The following is a 26,423-nucleotide window of genomic DNA, read 5'->3' on the forward strand; positions in this document are numbered from 1 at the left end:
AAAGATATCAAGCAAGTGGAAGGCAGCAGGGAAATCAAACGGAAAAGGTGGCAGAAAGGTATGACTGCTGTTGAGGATTTCTCCTTTGCAATATCCTTGTAACACAACATTGTACTGATTGCCTACTTAGTAATCAGTGATGTCCCTTCAAGTCATCCTCCCTTACCGTTGCTTTGTCTGAACTCCAACACATAAAACAACTTACATTTAACGTAGGACCTTACATGAGCAATAGGAGCAGGGATAAACCATACAGCCCCTTGAGGCTGCTCAACGTTCAATGCGATCATGGCTGATCTTCTGCCTCAACTCCACTTTCCCGCCTGCTCTCCACATCCCTAGATTCCCTAAATCACCAAAAGTCTTACATTATTGTAGCCTTGAATATACTCAGCAATGTTCAGAGCAAAGACATTTCTCCTCATCTCTAAAGTTCTTAAATGTAGCAAAATGGCTCAAGTGCTGAACGTAAGAACATAAGAAATAGGAGCAGGAGTAGGCCATCTAGCCCTTCGAGCCTGCCCTGCCATTCAATAAGATCATGGCTGATCTGAAGTGGCTCAGTTCCACTTTCCCGCTTTCTCCTCATAACCTTTAATTCCCTTGCCTACCAAAAACCTATCTACCCTTGTCTTAAATAAATTTAGCAGGGTAGCCTCCACCACCTCAACGGGCAGAGAATTCCAGAGATTCACCTCCCTTTGAGTGAAGAAGTTCCTCCTCAACTCCGTTCTAAACTGCCCACCCCCTTATCTTGAGGCTGTGCCCTCTAGTCCTGCTGTCCTTTCTGAGCGGGAAGAATCTCTCTACCTCTACACTATCCATCACCTTCATTATCTTATACGTCTCTATAAGATCCCCCCTCATTCTTCTAAACTCCAACAAGTACAAACCCAGTCTATTCAGCCTCTCTTCATAGTTCAACCCCCTCATCTCCGGTATCAACCTAGTGAACCTCCTCTGCACTCCTTCCAAGGCCAAAATATCCTTGTGCAAGTGCGGCGACCAAAACTGCACAGAGTACTCCAGCTGCAGCCTCACCAATGCCCTGTACAGTTGCAGCAAGACCTCCCTGCTTTTATATCCCCCTCGCTATAAAGGCCAGCATCCCATTTGCCTTCCTGATCACCTGCTGCACCTGCAGACTCGGTTTTTGCGACTCATGCACAAGGACCCCCAGGCCCCTTTGCTCCGTAGCATGCTGCAGCTTTTCGCCCTTTAAATAGTAATCCCTCTTACTATTATTCCTGCCAAAGTGGATAACCTCACACTTGCTAACATTGCGTGGGACATATTTTGACAATTCTCACTGGGTCACATAAGGAGCTGTTAGGGCAGGTGACAAACCACTTAGTCATAGAGTAGGTTTTAAGGAGTGTTGTCAAGGAAGGATGAGTGGAAGAGAAGCTGAGAGGTTCAGGAAGAAAATTATAGCTTTAATTTGAGGTAGATGTCAGAGTTGGTGCTGAGGAAATTGGGGATGTGCAAGAGTTTACAAAGATAGGGAGGTTGAGTGGGGAGGTGGAGTAGGGATGTGAAACACCATGGAGAGATTGAATGCAAGGTTAAGAATATAAAGTTTGAGGTTTTGTCAGACCAAAACCCAATTTAAGTTAACAAACATGATGGTGACACACTGTGCAACATGGTGTTGACATGCAGTGTTATGGCTTGGTGTTTCCAAGTTCTCTCTTATTCTCCTATGCTTAGAATCTCTGCAGTGCAGAAGGAAGCCATTTGGCCCATTGAGCCTGTACCGACTACAGTCCCACCCCAGGCCCTTTTCTTGTAACGCCATGTATTTACCCTGCTAGTCTCCCTGATACTAGGGAGGCTAGCAGGGTAGTTTAACATGCCACACCATCTAACCTGCACATCTTTGAAGTGTGGGAGGAAACCGAAGCACCAGAGGAAACCCACGCAGACACGGAAAACTTGCAAACTCCACACAGGCAGTCACCCAAGGCTGAAATTGAACCTGGGCCCCTGGCGCTGTGAGGCAGCAGTGCTAACCAGTCTGCCACCACGCTGCCGCTATCCTGAAGATACTGACTTCTTGATGATGCATTATTTAATGTGTACCACGCACCCTTTTGACAATTTAGCAGCATGATCTTTACTGTATGTGGTGCTTGGTAAACTTTGCAGTTATGGGAGTATCTTACAGAGCTCGCCATCCAGCATGCACACTTCTGGTAGTGATCATGTGACAGTCAGTAAGAACAACCTTAGCCAGCTTTTCCTTCCTGAACCCTGGGGCACTGGGACACACATGCCACCGCTAGCTGGGATTAACGAAGTTCAGAGGCAACAAACCAAAGACTCTCTGTCATCAGAGGACTCCTTATTCATGTTTCAATGTGTTTCACTTCCCTGTGCAACCTAAAGAATTTGAACCAAAATTTCAACACTACAATAGATCGCGCATAAAATTTTATGACAATAGTAATTGATATAAATAGCAAAATGTTTTAGCACTAAATTCCCCAAGGGGCAGTTCATCAAAGAGCTTTTGAAATAAATCATGAGTGGTACTCCCATAATCTATATAAAGGAAAACTTAACCATGAAAAGCAACTTTCTGCTTTTCATGGTTAAGTCACCATAAACAGTTACACATATCATGTTCCTACATTATAACACTAAAAGGCAAGTTTACTTGCATGTATCATTCGATTGCTATTTGATTTCATAAAAGGAATGTTACTTGAGGAGTGCAACGTTTGTTTTGAGTTTCAAGTAAGGTTCAAACAGAAATGTTGGGACTCCGTAAGAGAGGAAAATCTAATCCGCAGTTAAATAAGCATTGACTGCAAAAAATCCAAAAAAAGTCACTGTTTGAAATGTTTGAAAAAGTTTAACAATGTGAAAGGGAATTATTGCAGCCAGTTTTAGTGCATATTCAGTGCTATTGAAGTAATTTGCAAAAGGGGAGGTTATGGAAAAGCGTCAGTTTCTGAGATTACACCGATCCAGGATGGATGAGAATCCGACTGAAGGAAATGGGTCGCCCAGTAAAGGCGATACTCTACCCTGGAATCTAGCCAAGCACCAAAGATCCAAACACTCAAAAGTAGCAATGGAGAGTGGGCGGGTGATGGATCCAGCAGAGAGAGCTGTCATCCGCATTGCAGGTACTGGTTGCAGGGATGGGGGAATGTTTTGGGGGGTGGGGGATTGCGGGTGTGAAGGGTGCATTGTCTGCTTTGGCTGGGGTATTTTGTTTTTTAAATCTCAGGTTGTGAAGAGGTTTGGAGAATGAAAATGTTCAGTGTAACATCTACCTGAATTGTACATTGATTAGTGTGTGAAGTCTGTTGTTTGGGAAATCCAACCATGGCAGCCGGGAGATCTTCAATTCAATGGAATAAATCTGGAATTGATTAAACTACTCTTGATAATGTTTGACCATGAAATGATCAAATTGTCATAAAAGGTACCTGGTCACTTTGTTCCAAGTGACAGACACACTGCTTAGGCAAGGGTCTGCTAGGTTCCCTGCTATTGCAGTCTATTATGAGTCAAACTTCACTGCTCAGTAAACGCATTGGGATTGTTTTCTCCTGCTCTTATTTCTTATATTAGAACATACAACATTACAGCGCAGAACAGGCCCTTTGGCCCACGATGTTGCGCCGACCAGTTAAAAAGCAATGACCCTCTAACCTAAACCAATCCCTTTCCATCCATAAACCTATCCACGGATCTCTTAAACGCCCCCAAACTAGGCGCATTTACAACTGCAGCAGGCAGGGCATTCCAATCCCTCACCACCCTCTGGGTAAAGAACCTACCCCTGACATCTGTCCTATAACTACCACCCCTTAATTTAAAGCTACGCCCCCTCGTGCTAGCTTTCTCCATCCGAGGAAAAAGGCTATCACTGTCCACCCTATCTAAACCTCTAATCATCTTGTATGTTTCAATAAGGTCCCCTCTTAGCCGCCGCCTTTCTAACGAAAACAACCTCAAATCCCTCAGTCTCTCCTCATAGAACCTCCCCCCCATACCAGGCAACATCCTGGTAAACCTCCTCTGCACCCTCTCCAAAGCCTCCACATCCTCCCTATAATGTGGGGACCAGAACTGCACACAATACTCCAAGTGCGGCCGCACCAGAGTTTTGTACAGTTGCAACATGATGCTGTGGCTCCTAAATTCAATCCACTTACCAATAAACGCCAAGACACCGTATGCCTTCCTAACAACCTTATCTACTTGATTCCCAACTTTCAGGGATCTATGTACACATACACCTAGATCCCTCTGTTCATCCACACTATTCAGAGTCCTACCGTTAGCCCTATATTGTCATGTTATGATCTGGCCTGACCAAATCCCAAAGGGAAATTTGGGCAAGATATCACAACAATTTTCAGTTTATACTTTATTATGAGAATGGTTTGTGTACTGAAGTCAGAGGTAAAGAAAAATTAAATACCACTTTTGGAGATTTTAGATATTACCTAGTAGATAAGAGGGATTTTTAACTTATCTTTTTTCGGAGTTTTTTCTAAGGCAGCCGGAGATGTAAAAATTGGAAGTAGGCCCCAGTGAGACCTGGGAAGTCTTTTTTTGTCCAGTAAATTTGAACAGGGAGGAAACCCAAGACTCTAGACTTCCAGAGTCTCCCACCTTCCCCCCACCCGCCCACTTCCTCTAACCTAAAAAAAAGACTTGGAGTGAGAGCAGGTAAGCTTTCTTTCTTTGTTTTCTTCTTTGTTTTTTTCCTCTAACCTAATGGGAGTGAGGGAATATCAGGCAAGATCTTTCTTTTTTTTATCAGCAAGTTGTGTAGAGAGAATGGCAGGAAAGGCAGTGCAATGTTCCTCCTGCAGAATGTTTGAGATGAGGGAATTTAGGCAGCTAAGCTGGAAGCTGAGAGCCAGGACAAAGCATATTGTCATCTCTGGTTCATTGCTGGTGCCACGTGTTAGTGAGTTGAGGAACAGGGAGAGAGTGCAGATTAACATGTGGCTGCAGGGATGGTGTAGGAGAGAGGGTTTCATTTACCTGGATAATTGGAGCACATTCTGGGGAAGGTGGGACCTGTGCAAACAGGATGGTTTGCACCTGAGTCAGAGGGGCCGACAAAAGTGGGGCCACATTGGACTTGGTACTGGGTAATGAACCAGGCCAAGTGTTAGATTTGTTTGTGGGTGAGCACTTTGGAGAAAGTGACCACAATTTGGTGTCTTTTATTATTGCAATGGGGACGGATAGGGTCACACAGCAGGGCAAGGTTTATAATTGGGGCAGGGGTAATTATGATGTGATTAGGCAAGAATTAGGGAGCATGAGATGGGAACAGAAACTGTCAGGTATGGGCATAAACAAAAAGTGGAGCTTTCTCAAGGAACAAATACTGCGTGTTCTTGATAGGTACGTCCCTGTCAGGCAGGGAGGAAATGGCCGAGTGAGGGAACCATGGTTCACAAAGGTTGAATGTCTTGTCAAGAAGGAAAAGGAAGCGTATGTAAGGATGAACAAACAAGGTTCAGTTGGGTTGCTTGAGGGTTACAAGGTAGAAGGAATGAGTTAAGAAAAGGGCTTACGAGAGCTAGGAGGGGTCAGATCAAGGAAAACCCCAAGGCGTTTTACTCTTATGTGAGAAATAAAAGAATGACCAGAGTGAGGTTAGGGCCAGTCAAAGATAGTAGTGGGAATTTGTGCATGGAGTCAGAAGAGATAGGTGAGGCTTTGACTGAATACTTTTCTTCAGTATTCACTAAAGAGAGGGGCCATGTTTTTGAGGGTGAGTGCGTGGTACAGGCTGATAGGATGGAAGAAGCACATGTTCTGAGGGAAGATGTATGAGCAATTTTGAAAAACCTGAAGATCGATAAGTCCCCTGGGCCAGATGGGATACATCCTAGGATACTTTGGGAGGCAAGGGATGAGATTGCAGAGACTTTAACTTTGATCTTTGGGTCCTCACTGTCCATGGGGATTGTGATGTGGGTATGCCGGCGTTGGACTGGCGTAAACACAGTGAAGGGTCTGACAGCGCCGGGTTTTGGTCCAACCTATTTATTTGGTGGTGTGCTCGCGGGCTTTCGAGGGACACCCTCTTCGTCAGGGTCACCTGGCGGGGGGGGTGTCCCTCGGGGGCTTGTGAGTGTATTGTCAGGTGAGTGGGTTGGACTGAGGCCTGGTGTTGTCAGACTTTTTACCATGGGGATTGTGCCAGAGGACTGGAGAGTGGCAAATGTCGTTCCCCTCTTCAAGAAAGGAAATAGGAATGACTGGTAATTATAGGCCAGTCTTACTTCGGTGGTCGGTAAGTTAATGGAAAAGGTCCTGAGGGATAGGATTTATGACCATTTGGAAAGATGCAGATTAATCTGGGATAGTCAGCACGGTTTCGTGAGGGGTAAGGTCTACCCCACAAATTTGATTGAATTCTTTGAAGAGGTAACTAAGTGTGTAGATGAAGGTAGAGCAGTTGATGTCATACACAGGTATTTTTGTAAGGCGTTTGATAAGATTCCCCATGGTAGGCTCATGAAGAAAGTAAAGATGTGTGGAATAGAAGGAAATTTGGCTAATTGGATAAGTAACTGGCTGTCTCATAGAAGTGATCTGGACATGCCGGTGTTGGACTGGGGTAAAACTGAAAATAATCTCACTACACCAGCTTAAAGTCCAACAAGTTTAATGCAGACAAATAGATTATTTTCAGTTTTATCTCATAGAAGACAGCGGGTGGTGGTGGAGGGAAAATTTTCAGACTGGAGGCCAGTTACCAGCGGTGTACCACAGGGATCAGTGCTGGGTCCTCTGCTATTTGTGATTTTTATCAATGACTTGGAGGACGGGACTGCAGGGTGGACTAGTAAATTTGCTGATGACACCAAGATTGGTGGAGTAGTGGATGAGGTGGAGGGCTCTTGCAGGCTGCAAAGAGACATTGATAGAATGGTGGGTGGTGAGTGGAATCAGCTGCCATCGGTGGTGGTGGAGGCAAATTCATTTGGATTTTAAGAGACTTCTGAATGAGTACATGGGACTTACTAGGCTTACTTATAACCCTCAATCCTATTAGGTAGAGATATGATTGGCGCAACTTGTGGGCCAAAGGGCCTGTTTGTGCTGTAGTGTTCCATGATCTTATGAATGCAGGGCTGGGCAGAAAAGTGGCAGATGGAGTTTAACTCTGATAAGTGTGAGATGATTCATTTTGGTAGGACAAACTTGAATGCAGATTACAGGGTCAACAGCAGGGTTCTGAGGAATGTGGAGGAACAGAGAGATCTTGGGGTTCATATCCACATATCTCTGAAAATTGCCACTCAAGTGGATAGAGCTGTGAAGAAGGCTTTTAGTGTGTTAGCGTTTATTAACAGGGTGTTTGAGTTTAAGAGCCGTGGGGTTTAAGCTGCAACTATGCTGGACCTTGGTGAGACCACGTTTGGAAAATTGTGTGCAGTTCTGGTCACCTCACTATAAGAAGGATGTGGAAGCATTGGAGAGAGTGCAGAGGAGATTTACCAGGATGCTGCCTGGTTTGGAGGGTAGGTCTTATGGGGAAGGTTTGAGGGAGCTGGGGCTTTTCTCTTTAGAGCGGAGGAGGATGAGAGGCGACTTAATAGAGGTTTATAAGATGATAAGGGGGATAGATAGAGTGGACATGCAGAGACTATTTCCTCGGGTGGCTGTAGCTGTTACTCGGGGACATAACTATAAGGTTCATGGTGGGAGATATAGGAGGGATGTCCGAGGGTAGATTCTTCACTCAGAGAGTGGTTGGGGTGTGGAATACACTGCCTGCTGTGATGGTGGAGTCGGATACTTTAGGAACTTTCAAGCTGTTATTGGATAGGGACATGGAGCACTCCAGAATTATAGGGAGTGGGATAGTTTGATCTTGGGTTTGGACATCGCTCAGCACAACATTGAGGGCTGAAGGGCCTGTACTGTGCTGTACTGTTCTACATCAAAAGATTTATTCACAAAATAAAACTTAAACACACAAAATGATGTTTACACTGTTAAAAATAGTCTGACAAACATTTCCCAAAAAGATTTCTCCTCAGTTAGTCTCATAGATAAACACCTCTTTCGACAAACGTCCTTATAGATATTAAATCGATAAAGTTCCAGTATATTTACCACAAGGCACGTATGAGGACCACATCATCAGCCTGCTCTATCTCAGTTGACTGTGGAAATCCAAGGCTTTGAAAAGAGCTCTGCTTCCTGGAACAAAAAGACACTTCTCTGGAGTGGCTAAAGCTCTGTCACATTGCTTCTTTCACAGCTCTGACTCAGCACAGCATTCTTGTCAAGATCTTACATGACCACTGCTCCTAGAATCATTTCCAACCTTTCTTCAAGTGTGTTATTTTCTCTTTCATCTGTAAAGCTGTTGTTCTTATCCTTACTTGAAAGTTATCTTTTTCAGAATATAAAAATCTTTCAGGTTTTTCTAATGGCCGCTACTATCAGGAAAATATAAGCAAAATAACTTTGTTTTATTCATTTATGAGCTTTGCCTGTAAATCTCCTTTTTGTTTCCCTTTGAAGTTCAACAGCTAAAAGTCCCGATACTCACTTATCTCCAAATTCAAATTTCCACTTGCGTTGTGTTTACTTGTTGCATATCGTAGCTTGGTCATCTCCACTTCAAATGCCTGCTTTTGCACTTAACCTTTTTAATGATTTAAACCTTGCATCCTAACTATCCTCAACCTAAGTGAATCAGTCCCAGCCTCACTGACATACATACCTTCTTCACAGCATACCATAAGAAATAGGAACAGGAGAAGGCAGTTCAGCCCATCGACCCTGCTCTGCCATTCAGCAGAATCATGGATAATCTACCATTCTTCACGTTCACTCTCTTGCCCTTTCCCCATAACCCTTGATTCTCTTACTGATCAAAAATCTATTTCCGCCTTAAATATACACAAGGACTCTGTCCCCACAGCTCCCTGTGGCAAGGAGCTCCAATGAATCAAAACCTTCAGAGAAGAAATTCCCCCTCATGTCAGTTTTAAATTGGTTTATTCTGAGACTGAGCCCTCTGGTCCTAGTCTCTCCCATGAGAGGAAACATCCCCTCAGCATTTACCCTGTCAAACCCATTAAGAATCCTCTATGTTTCAATGAAATCACCTCACTTCTAAATTCCAATGAGTCGCAACCTGTTTAACCTTTCCTCATAAGACAATCCTTCTATACCAGGGGTCATCCTAGTGAACCTTCTCCGAACTGCCTCCTATGAAATAACATCTTTTAAAGATGTGAGGGTTAGGTCGATTGGCCATGTCAAATTGCCCCTTAGTGTCAGGGGGACTAGCTAGGGTAAATGCATGGCGTTAAGGGGATAGGGCCTGGGTAGGATTGTGGTCGGTGCAGACTTGATGGGCCGAGTGGCCTCCTCCTGCACTGTTGAATTCTATGAGCTTTTCCTTCAATAAGGGGTCCAAAGCTACTCTCAGTACTCTAGACATGGTCTCACCTATATCTTTACAGTTTCACATACCACAGTAATATTGAAAAAAATGACAGTTTGATCACTGTTGTAGGAAAGCTTAGCTCAGTTTGTACACGCTGTATCCATTGTTTGGCATGCAGGTCAACCTATGTTCACTAACATGGGAATATGGGCAGAATCTACCTCCTGATTGGTCAGGCTAATATGTTTATAATAACAATGAGAATAATAACATTTTTGCTGCTGATTGGTCAAATGTTTAATTATCTTGTCTCCACCTAGACTCCAGCTCAGTAACTCTCAGCCCCTCGAGCTGCAGGCACTTGTTGCAGATGTGGATGTTGAAAATCACACAGGTGTTTCCAGCTGTTCACATACTGCAGCTGCAACACATCACCTGTCTGCATCTTTATTGTGTTTTATTTAATTGATTAAATTTACAGGTTGAGAAATATTTCTCAATTGTCTGATTAGCGATTTTAATCTTGCTAATTTATTAAATTTAGTTATATGCTTTTGGCCTTTAATCTAACTTAGGCCACAGTTCTAATTCAACTATTTTTTATACATCAAACTCCACCTCTGTATTTATAAAACTGTATAGTGGTGAAGGCATTCAAGGTTTGCAGGTGCAGCAGGTGGTCAGGAAGGCGAATGGGATGCTGGCCTTCATAGCGAGGGGGATTGAATATATAAGTAGGGAGGTCTTGCTGCAGCTGTATAGGGCATTGGTGAGGCCGCAGCTGGAGTACTGTGTGCAGTTTTGGGCGCCGTACTTACGCAAGGATATTTTGGCCTTGGAGGGAGTGCAGAGGAGGTTTACTAGGCTGATGCCAGAGTTGAGGGGGTTGAGCTATGAGGAGAGGCTGAATAAATTAGGCTTGTACTCGTTAGAGTTTAGAAGAATGAGGGGAGATCTCATTGAGACATATAAGATGATGAATGGGATGGATAGGATAGAGGTGGAGAGACTCTTCCTGCTCAGAAAGGATAGTAGGACTAGGGGGCACAGCCTGAAGATAAAGGGGGGGCGGTTTGGAGCGGAGTTGAGGAGGAACTTCTTCACTCAAGGGGTGGTGAATCTCTGGAATTCTCTGCCCGTTGAAGTGGTGGAGGCTGCCTTGCTAAATATTTTTAAGACGCGGGTTGATGGGTTTTTGATGAGGGAGGGGATTGGGGGTTGTGGAGAGAGGGCGGGAATGTGGAACTGAGCAGCGACAGATCAGCCATGATCTTATTGAATGGTGGGGCAGGCTCGAAGGGCTAGATGGCCTACTCTTGCTCCTATTTCTTATGTTCAGGAAGATGTTTAATATTGGTGGTGTTCAATATTGAACGATATTGGTACATTATTGAGGAAAAATAAGATCTAGGAGCAGAATTAGGTCATTTGGCTGTGGGACCATCGAGTCTGCTCTGCCATTCAATCATGGCTGATAAGTTTCTCGACCCCATTCTCCCGCCTTTTCCCCATGGCCTTTGATCGCCTTACCAATCGAGAAGCTATCAATCTCTGTCTATGGCAGTGAATTCCATAGATTCGCCACCCTCTGGCTGGGGAGGTTCCTCCTCATCTCGGTTCTAAAGTGTTGAGGAGCAGAAGGATCTTGGGGTCCGGGTCCACAGGACTCTTAAATTCGGCCTCGCAGGTGGAAGAGGTGGTCAAGAAGGCGTATGGTGTACTGGCCTTCATTAATCGAGGGATTGAGTTTAGGAGTCGGGAGGTAATGCTGCAACTTTATAAGACCCTTGTCAGGCCTCATTTGGAGTACTGTGCGCAGTTCTGGTCGCCTCACTATAGGAAAGACATAGAAGCTATTGGAAGGGTACAGAGGAGATTTACAAGGATGTTGCCTGGACTGGGAGGCATGCCTTATGAAGTTAGGTTGAGGGAGCTGGGTCTCTTTTCCCTGGAGAGACGTAGGTTGAGAGGCGACCTGCTAGAGGTTTATAAAATGTTGAGAGGAATAGATAGGGTGGATTCTCAGAGGCTATTTCCCCGGGTTGAAATGGTCGCTACGAGAGGACACAGGTTTAAGGTGCGGGGAGGAAAGTACAGAAGTGATGTTAGGGGTAAGTTTTTCACTCAGAGGGTGGTGAGTGAATGGAATCGGCTGCCGTCAGTGGTGGTAGAGGCGAACTCGCTGGGGTCTTTTAAAAGACTTCTGGATGAGTATATGGGGTTTTATGGGATTGGGGGTTATGGATAGGTGTTAATGTGATCGGCGCAACTCGTGGGCCGAAGGGCCTGTTTGTGCTGTAGTGTTCTATCCCCTACCTACTGCCTGCTTTTGGAGAGCTCAGCATAATTGATAATAGCAGAGCTATGGCTTCAGTTTGCAAACTCTTGCCTGAGTCAGAAAGCTATGGCTTCAAGTCCCATTTCAGTGACCTAAGCACACAGATGTGGGCTGATATTTGAGTCCTGCCCAGAGGGAATGCTGCACCATCAGAGGTACCACCTTTCAAATGAGAAATTAAACTGAGGCCTCATTAGCACTCTCAGGCAGATGTAACTGATCTCATGGAATTATTTTGAAGAGCAGGAAAATAATGATTGATGTCTTGGCAATATTTATCCCTTCATCAACATCACATTGCTATTAGTGGGAGCTTGCTGTGCACAAATTGGCTGTCCTGTTTCCTGCACTACAACAGCATTCACACTGTCAAAATACTTAATTGGATGCAAAGCTCTTTTCTGGTGTCCTGAGAGTAAGAAAGTCGTCATATAAATTTGAATTTTCATTTTGGTGAACATGTGGTGTTGGAATGTGGCCATTATTTCATCTGATAAGTCTATTCTGCAACTATTTGGCTGCTTATAAAATAATTTCTCTACAGTTAATTTTGAAGTCTGGGAATATGGACCTCCTTCCGCCAGCTGTAACAGTTTTTTTCTGGTGTGCATTAAGTTGGACTTGTATTGTAAAGTTGCAGGACATTGAGCAGCTAAGTACCAAAAACATTGCTGCGGCTAGTGTCAAAGTAACATCTGTGGCTTACTTGGTATGTGTACAGTAGCCAGTATGAAAATGTGACCCAGGTTTCATCTTATTTACTCTTGGCTAGAAATATTGATTACTATCTCAGAAATCGGTGTATCCTCTTGAGAAATGCTTGTGCATTTAAACCTTTTTTGAGAATGGCAGAAGATGTTGGAACTTTAATGAGCGTGTGTTATCGGGCATTAGAATATGGGTTTGTATTGTTAGGTTCCTGGAACAGAATCCCAAATTACATTAGGAAGCTAGACTAGATCCCAGCTTTTTTTTTATTTTGTGAAGATAAGATGCTTCACTCTAGGAATAGTTATGCTGACAAATTTGGGGATTTTTTTAGTAAAGCAAACATTATTTAATAACATGGTTTAATAACAAAATTAAGCAGCTTAACTATTAACAGTTGAATGATAGTTAAAAAATGAAAGGAAACAACATTAATTTCTAACTATGTTTCAGTTCCAAATAAGCAACGTTTGCTTACAAAGTTAAAATTCCACTTTAAATACAGTTAGCAACTATAAACATACGTGCTATAAAATGTTTTGAAGCCGTCAGAGAGAGAGAGATTTTGAGTTCCAGAGCAGCTTGCAGCCCTCTGTCTTTAAATAACCCACAGCCAGAATCTTAAACTGTTTTACTCTGCTACATACTTATCATGCTACATTACATCATCATAAAATGCTGTAAATCAGCCTAATCAAAAACTTCAGGGGAAATCTTTTTCTATGAACAAAAATCTATTAGCTCTCTCCTACGTAAATACTCCATGGCCAAAATGAGTAATTATACTGCTCTCCCAGCATTTGAGCTGCATTCCGACCAGACATCTCCTTAAACATAAAACAATATCGAGAGCAACTATCAGCAAAATATCAGTTAGACTGCTCCTGTTCTCCATGATGCTAGTATGAAAGGCAGGGAGTAGAGGTGGCAGGAATGGAAGCAAAATTAGGAGTAAAAAAAAACTGGTGTTTACAGAGCATCATCGATGACCCAAGGCTATCCCAAGGTACCTTTTAGCCTATGAGACACTTTTGTAGTTACTGTTGTAATGTAAGAAATTTAGCAGCCAATTTGCACACAGCAATCTTCTACACACAGCAATGATTTGGCGTTGACTGCGGGGTAAATATTAGCTCCAGGACATAGGGAGTAATTCCCCATATCTCCAAATGCTGTTTTGTGTTATTTTACCTTAAAGACAGATGGGCCCTCAGTTTAATAACCCTTAGTACTCACTGGGAGCACCATTCTGGATTTTGTGCACAAGTCTGTGGACCCACAACTTTCCGCGTGATTGCTACCTCCGAGCTACAGCTGAAACCTGGAGGATTCCGTATCCCCAACTTTGTGTACCTAAGTTTAAAGGACCATATATAGAAAATGGTGGAAGAATTCAGCAGGTCAGGCGGCATCTGTGAAGGGAGGAATTAAAGTCAATGTCAGAGCTAAAGAGAGGAAGGAAAATAATGGATTACATACTGTAGAAGAGGGGGCAGAATAGTTGGAGCGGAGTAGAAGGTCAGTGATTGGTGGGAGCTAGAGAGATGGCAAAATAAGGCGTGTAGGTCACGAAACAGAGAAAGTGGGAATGGCATGAAAGGCTGCCAATAGTTACATAAAGGTAAAATATCAGAATGTGTTATTGGGAAAATAAAGGCAAAACCAAAGAATCAGGTCTGTTAATGTCAGTTTGCCATTCTCAGTGAATTTACCCTTGCTAAACTGTACAGACCATGTCTTGCTCAACATTGCTCACTGTGGCTGGGTGAGGCAGGAGCAGCATAGCTTGCCTCCAGCAGCATTCACATTGTGTAACTCGGGCACAGAGAGATAAGTCACACTCCCCCTTGTTACAGCAATGGCTATGGGAGAATTTAAAGGGAACAGGTAAATTGCAAAGGTATATGGTTTACTGGGAGGCGAGGGGATGGGGGACCTTGGAAGAGGGGACAGGGCATACTGGAGTGGGGATGGGGAGCTGTGTTGGAGGGGGAGGCGTTTGTGTGCATGTTCTGTGCGAGGCTGGGTCTCTGGGTGTTTTTAATCAATGACTTGAGTTAGAAGTGATTATTTCCATTTAACTCTTTCAGCCTAACTATCACAGTAAAACATCCAAAGTTAGAGATTTAAATTTCTTCTTTTGGATGGTTACTAGCCCAGTGCAATTGTCCAGGATAAGTCAGTGCTTCTGGGTAATTGCTGATTAAATCCATATGTAAGTGGTTTCTGGGGATTCAGCAGTGCATCACTGGGGGGAATCGCGCGCCGCCCCCCCCCCCCCCCCCTGCAAAATGCGACGCTGGGGAATCAGGGTGTTATGGGCCCAAGTGACAGATGGCCCAGTGGGGATTTGCATTGGGACTAACAATGTTTTGAATATATAAACAAAAAGGCTAAAGATAGCAAACGGTCACAGTCTAAAAGATGTTGAACTTGGCATTGAGTTCTGAGGGTTGTAAGATGCTGTTCCTCCAGTTTTGATTGGGCTTCACTGAAGCGTTGCAGCAGACCAAGGGTGGACATGTGAGCATGAGAGCAAGAGGCTGAATGCAAATGGCAAGCAATAGGAATGTTAAGATGAAGTTTGCAGACTGGGTGAAGATGTTCACAAAGTGCATTTCCTCAGTGCAGAGCAGATTGCATTAGGAGCAGGGAATACAGTAAACCAAATTGAAGGAGATGCAAGTGAAATTGAGTTTCACCAGAAAGAAATGTTTGGAGTCTTGAACAGTGAGGAGCAAGGGTGTAAAGGGGCACATGTTACACCTTCTGCAATTGCAAGGGAAGGTTCTGTAGGAAAGGGATAGGGAGTTGGAGTTGATGGAGGAGTGGACCAGAGTATCACAGGGAACAGTGTCTGTGGAATGTTGACTGGGGTGCGGTGGGGAAGTTGTATTTAGTGATGGCATCATGTTGGAACTAGCAGAAATGATAATCCTTTGAATGTGGAAGCTGATGGAGTGGAAAGTGAGGACAAGGGTGACTGTATCATGGTTTTGGGAGGAAGGGAAAGCATTTCAGCAAAAGTGTGGGAGGTGGGTCGGACACTGTTGAGTGTTGGAGGGTTAGGAGTGATCTTACAGAGATCTATAAAATAATGAGGGGCATAGATAAATAGTCAACATCTTTCCCCAAAACTAGGGGAATCAAAAACTAGAGGCCTAGGTTTAAGGTGAGAGGGGAGAGATGCAGAAGGGCCTAGAGGGGCCGTTTTTTCACTCAGGGTGGTGAGTGTCTGGAATGAGATGCCAGAGGCAGTAGTGGAGGCGGGTACAGTTTTGTTTTTGAAAAAGCATTTAGACAGTTACATGGGTAAAATGGGTATAGAGGGATTTGGGCCAAATGCGGGCAATTGGGATTAGCTTACAGAAGTTTGAGGTCACATACCAACCGACTCGAGAACAGTTTCTTCCCTGCTGCCATCAGACTTTTGAACGGATCTACCTCACATTAAGTTCATCTATCTCTACACCCTAGCTATGACTCTAATACTACATTCTGCACTCTGTCATTTCCTTCTCTGTGAACGGTATGCTTTGTCTGTATAGCGCAGAAGAAGCAATACTTTTCACTGTGTACAATGTGATAATAGTAAATCAAATCAAAATCAAAAAGGCTTAGTGGTAAAAACATGGTGGCATGGACAGTTGGGCCAAAGGGCTTGTTTGCACGCTGGAAATCACGATGACTCTGAGTGTTCTGTCAACACAGCATGAAGTCTCACAACACCAGGTTAAATTCCAACAGTTTTATTTGGTAAGAAACGCTACCCGCTTTCGTAGTACTGCTCCTTCATCAGGAGAGTGGGGAGTTCTTGAAATTCCCTTCAAAAATCTCTTCAATGTTGACAGCTTCAAAGACAGTCCAACTTGCAGGGTTTCAATTTCGGCTTCTGAGTTTACACACTCAGGATTTCTGAATCAAGCAGCAACTTACAAGCACAGTTTCAGATCTTCGGCCAAAAGTAGCAGAACTCCAAAAGGGAGTTTGCAACCCTATTCAGTTAAAGTCTGCTCCCACAACTCTTTCTTCAGCATGAAACCTGTTTCTACTCTTTTCCTAACTAGAAACTTTCTTTGTCCCGAACATGGAACTATCTTTTGGGACATTGCCCTGTTGTTTGCCATTGTCCCCTGTTTTAAACAGTTCTTTTCTGATTAAAAGTAACTGTTGACTGACCCATTTTACCCATGTAACTGTCTAAATGCTTTTTAAAAAACAGAATTGTACCCACTTCTACTCCTGCCTCTGGCAGCTCATTCTAGACACTCACAACCCGGAGTGAAAAAATTGCCCCTCTGGACCCTTTTTATCTCTCCCTTCTCACCTTAAACCTATGGCGTCTAGTTTTTGACTCCCCTTGTTTTGGGAAAAGATGTTGACTATCTACGCCCCTCATTATTTTATAGATCTCTATAAGATCACTCCTAACCCTCCAACGCTCAACAGTGTCCGACACATCTCCCACACTTTTGCTGAAATGCTTTCCCTTCCTCCCAAAACCATGATAAGGCCTCCTTGTCCTCACTTTCCACTCCACCAGCTTCCACATTCAAAGGATTATCATTTCTGAAAAGAACTATTTAAAACAGGGGACGATGGCAAAGGACAAGGCAAGGTCCCAAAAGATAGTTCCATGTTCAGGACAAAGAAAGTTTCTAGTTAAGTAAGGAGTAGAGAAACAGGTTTCATGCTGAAGCAAGATTGTGGGAGCAGACTTTAACTGAATAGGGTTGTTGGGGCAAAGGTTCCCCTTTTGGAGTTGTGTTACTTGTGGCCGAAGATCTGAAACTGTGCTTGTAAGTTGCTGCTTGATTCAGAAATCCTGAGAGTGTAAACTCAGAAGCTGAAATTGAAACCCTGCAAGTTGGACTGTCTTTGAAACTGTCAACATTGGAGTAATTTCTGAAGGGAATTTCAAGAACTCCCCACTCCTGACAAAGGAGCAGCACTCCAAAAGCTAATGGCGTTTGCTACCAAAGAAACCTGTTGGACTTTAATCTGGTGTTGTGAGACTTCTTACTGTGTTTACCCCAGTCCAATGCCGGCATCTCCACATCATGTTCTGGCAACCACAGTGGGAGGGATGACCTTGGTTAAGGAAAAAGGCAAACATGTCAGAAGTGCCATTTTTGAAACTGGTATCATCAGAACCAATGCAATGGAAATGGAGAAACTGGGAGAAGAGGAATTCTTACAGGCTGTGGGATGTGAAGAACAGTAGTAGAGGCAGCTTTGGGAATCAGTGGGTTTGCTACAAATATTGGTGGTCAGTCGTCACCTGAAAAACACAGAGTGGTCAAGGAAAGGAGGGGAAGAATCAGAGATGGATCCTGTGAAGGAGAGAAGGGTGGAAATTGGAAGTGAAATGGATACATTTTTCCAGTTTCCCCAACCCCTCTTGTATAGTATATAATCAATCCATCACATTTCTCCCTCCGTTTAGAATCATAGAATTCCTAAAGTGCAGGAGGAGCCATTTGGCCCATCGAGCCTGCACCGACTCTCCAACAGAGCATTTTTACCTAGGCCCACTTCATCACTATAATCCCATGCGTTTACCCTGCTAAGTTACCCCAAACCTAGCTATTTTGGGGCACTAAGAGACAGTGTAGCATGGCTAATGACGGTGGGAGGAAGCTGGAGCACCTGGAGGAAACCCACGTAGACATGGGGAGAATATGCAAAGTCTACAGAGAGTGACCTGGGTTCCTATGCTATGAGGCAGCAGCGCTGGCCACCAGTGCCTCCCTGTTCTGAAGAAGAGTCATATGGAAACATTAATTCTATTTCCTCTCTCCAAAGATGCTGCCAGATCTGCTGAGTTTTTCCAGCATTTTCTGTTTTTGTTTTAGATTCCAGAATCCATTTTTGTTTCAGAATCTAAGCTCAAAAAACCTGTTTAAAGATTTACAGGGGAGAAGCATCATGCATACCAGAATCAGGCACAAAGATTGATCTGAGGGAAGAAGGAAAGTGATGTTTTTATGAATGGATCGGATGGCTTCAACTTGCAGAAATGTGCTGCTGGATGTACTGAGTTTGGAAAGTGGAAGGAAAATTTCAATTACCTTGGTTACAGAGGCTCCTCATAATAACTGATGCTACAGACCCAATATTTGGCTTATGTATGGATTCTCACAGAAATTGAACATCTGCTGGCAGTATAAATAAACTGCTTTTCAACTTAAATTACCATATTGTGCTGTAGTTTTTCCATGTTCTGTAATGCATTTTAAGTGGAATTGCCTGCTCACACCGCCACCTACAGGTAATAATGGTACAGGCTCGCATTCTAACGTGGGCTTTCCCACTGACAGAGCCTGACACTGTTTTCAATGGTGTGAATGAACTACAGCTTTCTAATGTATCTCTGCCATACCTCCACCCTCCACAACGAGATTCCCCTCATATCCCAGAGCACTCTCCTACCTTCTCGTCAACTAGCTATTTATTTTAAATGTGCTTACATAATCTTTACTGCCTCCTTAAAATTAGAACTGGTTTAATCAGAGATGATATCAAGAGCTATTGATTCACAAAATGTGTAGTGCAAATCTGGAACTCTCACGCTCAATGAGCTGTTGAGGTCGAGGAACAATTAAATATTCCAAAACTGAGAGCAAGAGATGTTTGCCAGGCAAGGGATATAAATGAAGGTGGATAAATGGAATTGAGGTACAGATTTGCATGACTTGGTGAATAGTAGGACAGGCTCACAGAGCTTACTGTCCTACAGCTGATTCTGATGCCACCACTATTGTTGGCAGTTGAATCCTCCTTGTACCATGTTCTATACAAAGAACAAAGAAAATTACAGCACAGGAACAGGCCCTTCGGCCCTCCAAGCCTGCACCGACCATGCTACCCGAATTAACTAAAACACCCTATCCTTCTGGCAACCATACCTGTCTATTCCCATCCTGTTCATGTATTTGTCAAGACGCTCCTTAAAAGTCACTACCTTATCAGCTTCCATTACCTCCCCCGGCAATGAGTTCCAGGCACCTGCTACTCTCTGTGTAAACAATCTGCCTCGTACATCTCCCTTAAACCTTGCCCCTCGCACCTTAAACCTGTGCCTTCTAGTAATTCACCCTGGGAAAAAGCTTTTGACTATCCACTCTGTCCATTCCTTTCATAACATTGTAGACTTCTATCAGGTTGCCCCTCAGCCTCCCGTTGTTCCAGTGTGAACTTCCAGAAGTGAGAGCAAGTGGCAGCCAATAGTCACTTGCACAAAGATCTGCCCTTTTTGGATGTCAGCGTGTGCAAAACAGCAAAAATGATATTGCTGGCCTGGGAAGAGGTTGTCCTGAGACCAAGGGAGGTCCACATCCAGAACTAGAAAAATTCTGGATGTGATGTTTTATGAGAGCAGTAATGCATGCCTAAATCTTGTCTGTGTGTTCCATTGTTACAGAATTTGATACTGGTGTCAGCTGTGCCTCATTGAGTAGCGCTGAGATTGTGGGTTCAAGTCTCACTCCAGAGATGTGGGTACAATGCAGTACAGACAGGGTGTTGTAGGGATGAGATGATAAACAGAGATCCTGCCCCCTCAGATGGATGTAAAAGAAGAGCAAGGGAATTCTCCCTAGTCTCCTGACCAGTATTTATTTCTCAACCAACATCACAAAAAAAATTAAAGGTATCTGATTCAACTTAATTCAAGATAGCACCAGAGTGTGGCAACTTCTTGCGAGCTGTGCCCAGCATACCCTCTGATTCAATCTTTTACTCCTGTTCAATGCTTACATTCTGCACCCTCTCCATTCTTTCTCGATGAACGTATGCTTTGTTTGTATAGTGTGCAAGAAACAATACTTTTCACTGTATACTAATACATGTGACAATATTAAATCAAATTAAATTTTATGTTACCCGCTGGTCTTGCTTCATATCGCTTTTGTTGCCCTTCAAGTCATTGTCTCTTAATGCTCATGATTTTCTTTAATATTGTTGTTCCTAGTCTTATATTCAGCTATTAAATTTGTGTAGCTTTAATGTCAATCTGAGATATCTCATTGTCTCATAAGAATGTTTATTTAATAATTAAGAAGCTCACCTACTTTCCCCAGTGCCCATGTGAGCTACTGTTGGAAATGGTTTCCTATTCTCTTCTTTCCAACGTTGTCCACCACAAGAAATCCACCATATGTCATTGCAAACTGCTGCCTGTCACCAACCTCCTTTTCCTGTCAAGTCTCAGATTGAGTCCTGCAATTTGCTGTTTGAGTCACTCCCAATTAATTAATTTTGGCTGTGTGCTGTTCTTATATCACAGAATTTGGACTTTTTCCAGCCCAGTACCATTATCTTTTCACATCTACCGACGTTGTGATCACTGTTTTGCACAGGCTGCGTCTATTTAAAGAAGTGAATTGCTCAACGTGCTGTGGCTCATTCTTATCTGCACCATATTGTAACTAGATGTTCTCTGACATTGCCAACTCTAAAATCCCACTCCTTTCAAATTCAGCATTTGAGCTTACCGCATTATTGACTGGACACATTTCAGCCCCTTGTGTTACTCCTACCTCAATTTAACCAGAGGCTAACTCAATATGTGAACCCATAATGCTGATGCACTTGGCACAACTCCTTGATTTAGTAATCTGTAACACTTCATACAGCTGGCATCGAATGCACGTTCTTTTTATTTAATCCAGACTCCCATAGGGCTAAAGTGATCAAAGAGATGTTGTTTCTTTTAAAATGCTGTACATAATAAGTCTGGCATTGACCACGTAAGCGATGCCGAGACTGTGGAGTGTTTACCAAGTTTTGGAACAGCTATCGACTGATTCAGTGATTCATTACGGGGTTGTAATTGACTCTCTTCATAGTCTTGGCTGTTACAATGTTGGTAACACTCTCTTGCCTCTGAGACACACAGTTCCAGGTTTAAGTCCCAGATTTGAGCACAAAAAGTATTGAGGGAGAGTAGCACTATCAGATATCATCTTTCAGTTGAGAAATCGAACTGAGTTCTTGGGTGGAGGTAAATGGTCCCATGGCACAATTTTGAAGACAAACAGGGAAGCTATCCCAATGTCTTGGCCAATATCTATCCCTTAATCAACAGAATCAAAAAAGATCAGAGATCTGGTCATTATCACGTTGTGTGATAATGCTTGCTGTGTGCAAACTGGCTGCTCCATTTCCTATATTGCAACAGGGACCACACTTCAAAAAGAACTAAATGTCAGTAAAGCACTTTGAAGCATCTAGTGGTTGTAAAAAAAAACACCCTAAATGTAAGTCTTTTATTCCTCATGAAATCTATCCTCAGGAAAGCAGACAATTGGTCTGACCAATTCATTGATGACTGTAATGGGCACTTTATATGCAGCCTTGATAAGCTACATGAAAGTACTAATGTCTAAAATTACAGTGTTCATTTTAAAAAGAGCACTTTCTGACTTGCTGCGCTTTTTTTAAATAAAAAAAAATTAATGCAACTCAAATGTATAACTAGCAGTTAAAATCAAGGGAGAGCAAAGAAGTTATGCTGAATTGGCACAAGTCACTAGTTAGACTTCAGCTGGAATATTATGTACAGTTCTGGGCACAACATTATAGGAAAGATGTGAATGCATTGGCGAGAGTGCCAAAGAGGTTTACAAGAATGGTTCCAGAGATGCAAAACCTCAGTTATGAGGATAGATGGGAGAAATTGGGACTGTTCTCCTTGGAGAGAAAATAAAGGTTTGAAAGAGATCTTCAAACTAATGAGGGGGCTGGACAAGAAGACAGGGTAGACAGACTAGACTGCTGCTGCTCATAAAATGATCAAGAGCAAGAGGGCGTAGATTTAAAGTGATTTGCAGAAAAAGCAAGTGTGACGTGAGAAAAAAGTCTGAAATTCTTCTCAGATACCTACAAGAGCTCTGAAATCCACATATTTTTTGTTAAAATTGTTGGATAAAAGAAATTGCATCAAAAACGTTGGCTGAAAGCTGCATAAATGGCTGGTGTTTTGTACCTAGTCTGCTGTTGTGTGTGTGCTTAGTTTATAAAAGATCAATTCCTGTCGGTCATTCCTTTAGGTTTACAGTGGAATTCTGTATATTTCTGAATAACATGGTGGGCGAGTGACAGGTAGGCAGAGGGGGTAATGTTATCTGAACCCATTCACATCACTAGGTTTCTTGAATGAAGCACGCAGTAGCCAGTTACATTAGCAAGGTGGAGATAGTCAGCGTGACTCCTTGTCCCCTTTGTTCATAGAATGGAATATAGCCCCAAGGCATCTAAAGAGTAAGAGAGAAAATACTTAAGCAGGGTTTTGAGATAGTAAATCTCTTGAAGCTGCATGGCAGTCTGTTAGAGTTCAGTAGAATTAAATTAAAGGCACTTTTATATTATAAGGGTGCCAGGAAGACAGTGTTCAAAGGGCCACTTACTGTGCTATTTAATTTGTTGCCGATTGTTGGCCTCTTTGTTTTTACTCTTCCATTCTCCTCACCTTCGAAAGCCACTTTTTGGGACCCAAGTCCTCAATAGCTCTTTAACACCTTCACCTGCCTTTGGCAGTGTTAAGAGTCGTGTACCTCAGCATGCTGAGGTATGGTAAATCTGAAACAATACTTTAAGAAAATAACTTACATTTACAGTGCACTTTTCACAGCCTCAGTACGTCCCAAAATGATTTACAGTCAACGTAGAGCATTTGGAGTGTTGATTGTTGCCATGGAAGAGGTCGAATGCTTCAAGTTTCTAAGTGTTCAGATCAACAACAACTTGTCCTAGTCCCTCCACGCTGACACTGTAGTTCAGAAAGCCCACCAACACCTCTAGTTTCTCAGGAAATAAGGCATGTCCACTACTACTTTCACCAATTTTTACAGATGCACCATAGAAAGCATCCTTTCCGCATGTATCACAGCTTGATATGGCTCCTACTCTGACCAAGACTGCAAGAAACTACAGAAGGTTGTGAACATAGCCCAGTTCATCACACAAACCAGTCTCCCATCCGTTGACTCCATCTACACTTCTCGTTGCTTTGGAAAAGCAGCCAGCATAATGAAAGACTTCATGCATCCCAGACAGTCTCTCTTCCACCTTCTTCCGTTGGGAAAAAGATACAAAAGTCTGAGGTCACGTACCAGCTGACTCAAGAACAGCTTCTTTCCCGCTGTCATCAGATTTTTGAATGAACCAACCATATGTTAAGCTGATCTTTCACTACATCTTAGCTATGACTGTAACACTATATTCTGCACCCTCTCTTTTACTTCTTCCTTATGTACTCTATAAATGGTATGTTTTGCCTGTATTGTGTGCAAGAATACTTTTCACTGTATCCTAATACATGTAACAATAATAAATCAGATCAAATGGGCCCTGCATGTAGGAAGGGCCCACAAATAACAATGAGATAATGGCCAGATAACTTGTTTTGTAATGTTGGTTGAGGGTTAACTATTGGCCAGGGTGTTGGGGGAAATTCCTGGCATATCTTCGAAATAGTGCCATGGGATCTTTAATGTTGACTTGGGGGCCTTGGTTTAATATCTCATCTGAAAGAATCATACCTCTGACAGTGCAGCACTCCCTCAGTGCTACACTGAAGAGTCAACCTGAATTATGTTAATCCTTCATTGGAGCAGGAGTAGTACATTGTGTTCAGCCTCCATGCTCAGTGCACTTTGCCTTGGCTAGTTAGTGGACTGTACAGCTTAGTCCTGAAACTGGAAAATCTAGAGATCTTTGCTTCTGTTGGTCTTTATGATCAAGTGAGGGTTTGACTGAGTTGGGCTGCAGTTTATTTTAAAGTAGCGTGCTTAAGCAGGAAGCAATGAGAACACTCTGAAATAACCGCTAAACCCTTGTCAGTCTCACTGCATACTGACCTCTGAATAAAGCTTTGTGGCAACTCCGTATTATTTGAAATATTCTCATCTCGATCGATCAGATATGGGATTGTATGTAGAATTACACTGAGGCATTCAACTGTTGTTTCACTGGAAGCGCAGAAAATCATTTTTAAACAGGTTGCTGAATTTTCCCACACTAAGTTGTAAAAGTGTATTATTTAGTGATTGCTAGAGATTACCGCCTGTGCCCTCGTAAGTACCAGAGTACTGACGTGTCACTAGACTATATCTAGTGTTGTGCATGATGTTCAGAATGGTATGATGCATCTTAAATGTTTCCCAAGCTGTTCCCTGCCTCGAAGGCATCTCATTGACACTACGTCTTTGTGTTTTAGGGAATTGTCGGTAACTTAGCCAGTGGCAAGTCAGCCTTGGTCCATCGGTATCTGACAGGAACCTATGTCCAGGAGGAGTCACCTGAAGGTAAGCGAGGAGCAGTAACGCTTCATTTATCTGTTTCTTTTACAATTGAGAGATGGGGAGGAGCTTACACTGTCAGTAAGCACTATAGTAGGCAAGCCAAAACTAAAACAAACTTTTGAGCTCAATTGAGGATATGTTTTGGCCATTTCGACTCTTCAGCCTAGATGCTGACAGTGTATTACGTAAGTCTACAAATAAATCATCAATAGTCTAATTTATAGATGCAGCGTTAAATAGGGTCCACTCCTTTCTGTGATCGGATATTCCCCGAATGAGCAAAGGCAGTACCTGTTGTGGAGCTAGCCATTCGACCCCTGGGTGTGCAGGTCAGTTTTGCCTGGCTGAAATCTCTTGAGTTAGGAATCTGAAAATCAGACAAGGATTTCACTTCTCTTGTTACAAAGAGAGTGAAAGTCAAGAAAAGGCATCATGTGATGCCCTTCAAGGCCCAGCAGTTTGCAGGATGTCACCAGCTAATCTTATCCATGAAGAGTAGCCATTTAAACCCAGTACCAGAAGGCGTTTAGCAAGCTTCAAACTGTGCCCAATCTAAGAATTAGCACCTATCTCCACCAATGGCTGGCTGCCATCTTAAGCAACTTCCTGAGCTGGAGTTGGAAGTATTAAATTCACAGGCTGCTTTGTGCTTAAGTCATGGAGCTAGTGTGAATAGTTAATTTTATGACCCTATTTGTCTGCCAGATTTGCCCGTCTGCTCTGTAAGAAAACAAGCTAGCTCTTTCTGCACCAGTTACACCATCAGTGTCACTGCAAAAAGCAGTTGGGTACGACTCCTAGAAGCAACCTGTGACTCCTTGTTAGTTGAGCTTTGTCACATTGCAGTGTGGTCATTCCCCCTTATCTAGGACATCAATTAAAACATTCAGAGTATTGAAGTTGTTTTGAAATAACCTTTAACTCATTTCATATCTGCAAATGATGGGGGTTACCCTTGCCCAGAGTACAGTATGTTTGTGGAAGAATTAATTTCACTTTGTGACGCCTGTCACAGCAATAATAGTGTACGTAGTTGCTCTTTTTTGACTTGTTGCTCCATGGACGTGCATTCCCTGATTATTCAGTGGAAAGATGCACTGCAGTGTGTGCCTGAGCAAAGGCAGTTCCAAATCCCAGGCTTTTCACCCCACACCTGAGTTAGCTAATCTCCTTTCACTCGGATGCCTCAGTGGATCTCTATGCCCTGGGAAACCAAGCCAAAATTCCCTCTTCAGATCACCATCCACTGTAGAGCACCTTTTTGGTGATGCTCCTCATGGTGGAATGGTAACCAACACTCGTTGCTTAGCCTAGTGCGTGAAAAATTACCTATTGATTGAGGAGTGCAGTGTGAAGCTATGTAACGTTGGCCACTAAGTTACAGACAGTGTAGAGGAAGAGAGACATTTAATCGTTACGTACTAGAGGAACCATTTAATGGACACTGAGCCTTATTTTAAATAAATATGCTTATTAATAGTCTTCAACAGCCAGAGTACTGCCCGGTGTTCAGTGACAGGTGGGACTCACCTTGACTGATGTAGCCACATCTGCTGGACACGCATCTCTGTCATGTTCATGTCCATTTTGAAATCCCCAGTTGTGGGTTTCACAATTCTTTCCGGGTGTCCTGCATATTATGTTATCAGTGCATCACCCCTGAGCATGCAGC

At 43.1% G+C, this 26,423-nt stretch overlaps 1 protein-coding gene across 1 annotated transcript in view; it reads left to right on the forward strand.

Annotated features, from left to right (window-relative positions):
- agap1 (ArfGAP with GTPase domain, ankyrin repeat and PH domain 1) overlaps positions 1–26,423 on the forward strand; it is a 712,549-nt gene that overhangs the window by 374,901 nt on the left and 311,225 nt on the right. Inside the window, exon 3 of the mRNA XM_080198627.1 lies at positions 24,667–24,754. Within this exon, the coding sequence (XP_080054753.1) occupies positions 24,667–24,754 (88 nt within the window). The remainder of the gene's footprint in view (positions 1–24,666; positions 24,755–26,423) is intronic.

The sequence above is a fragment of the Carcharhinus amblyrhynchos genome, chromosome 11 (genome assembly GCF_965287045.1).
Source record: "Carcharhinus amblyrhynchos chromosome 11, sCarAmb.v2.hapA, whole genome shotgun sequence".
In the NCBI taxonomy this organism is placed as follows: Eukaryota; Metazoa; Chordata; class Chondrichthyes; order Carcharhiniformes; family Carcharhinidae; genus Carcharhinus; species Carcharhinus amblyrhynchos.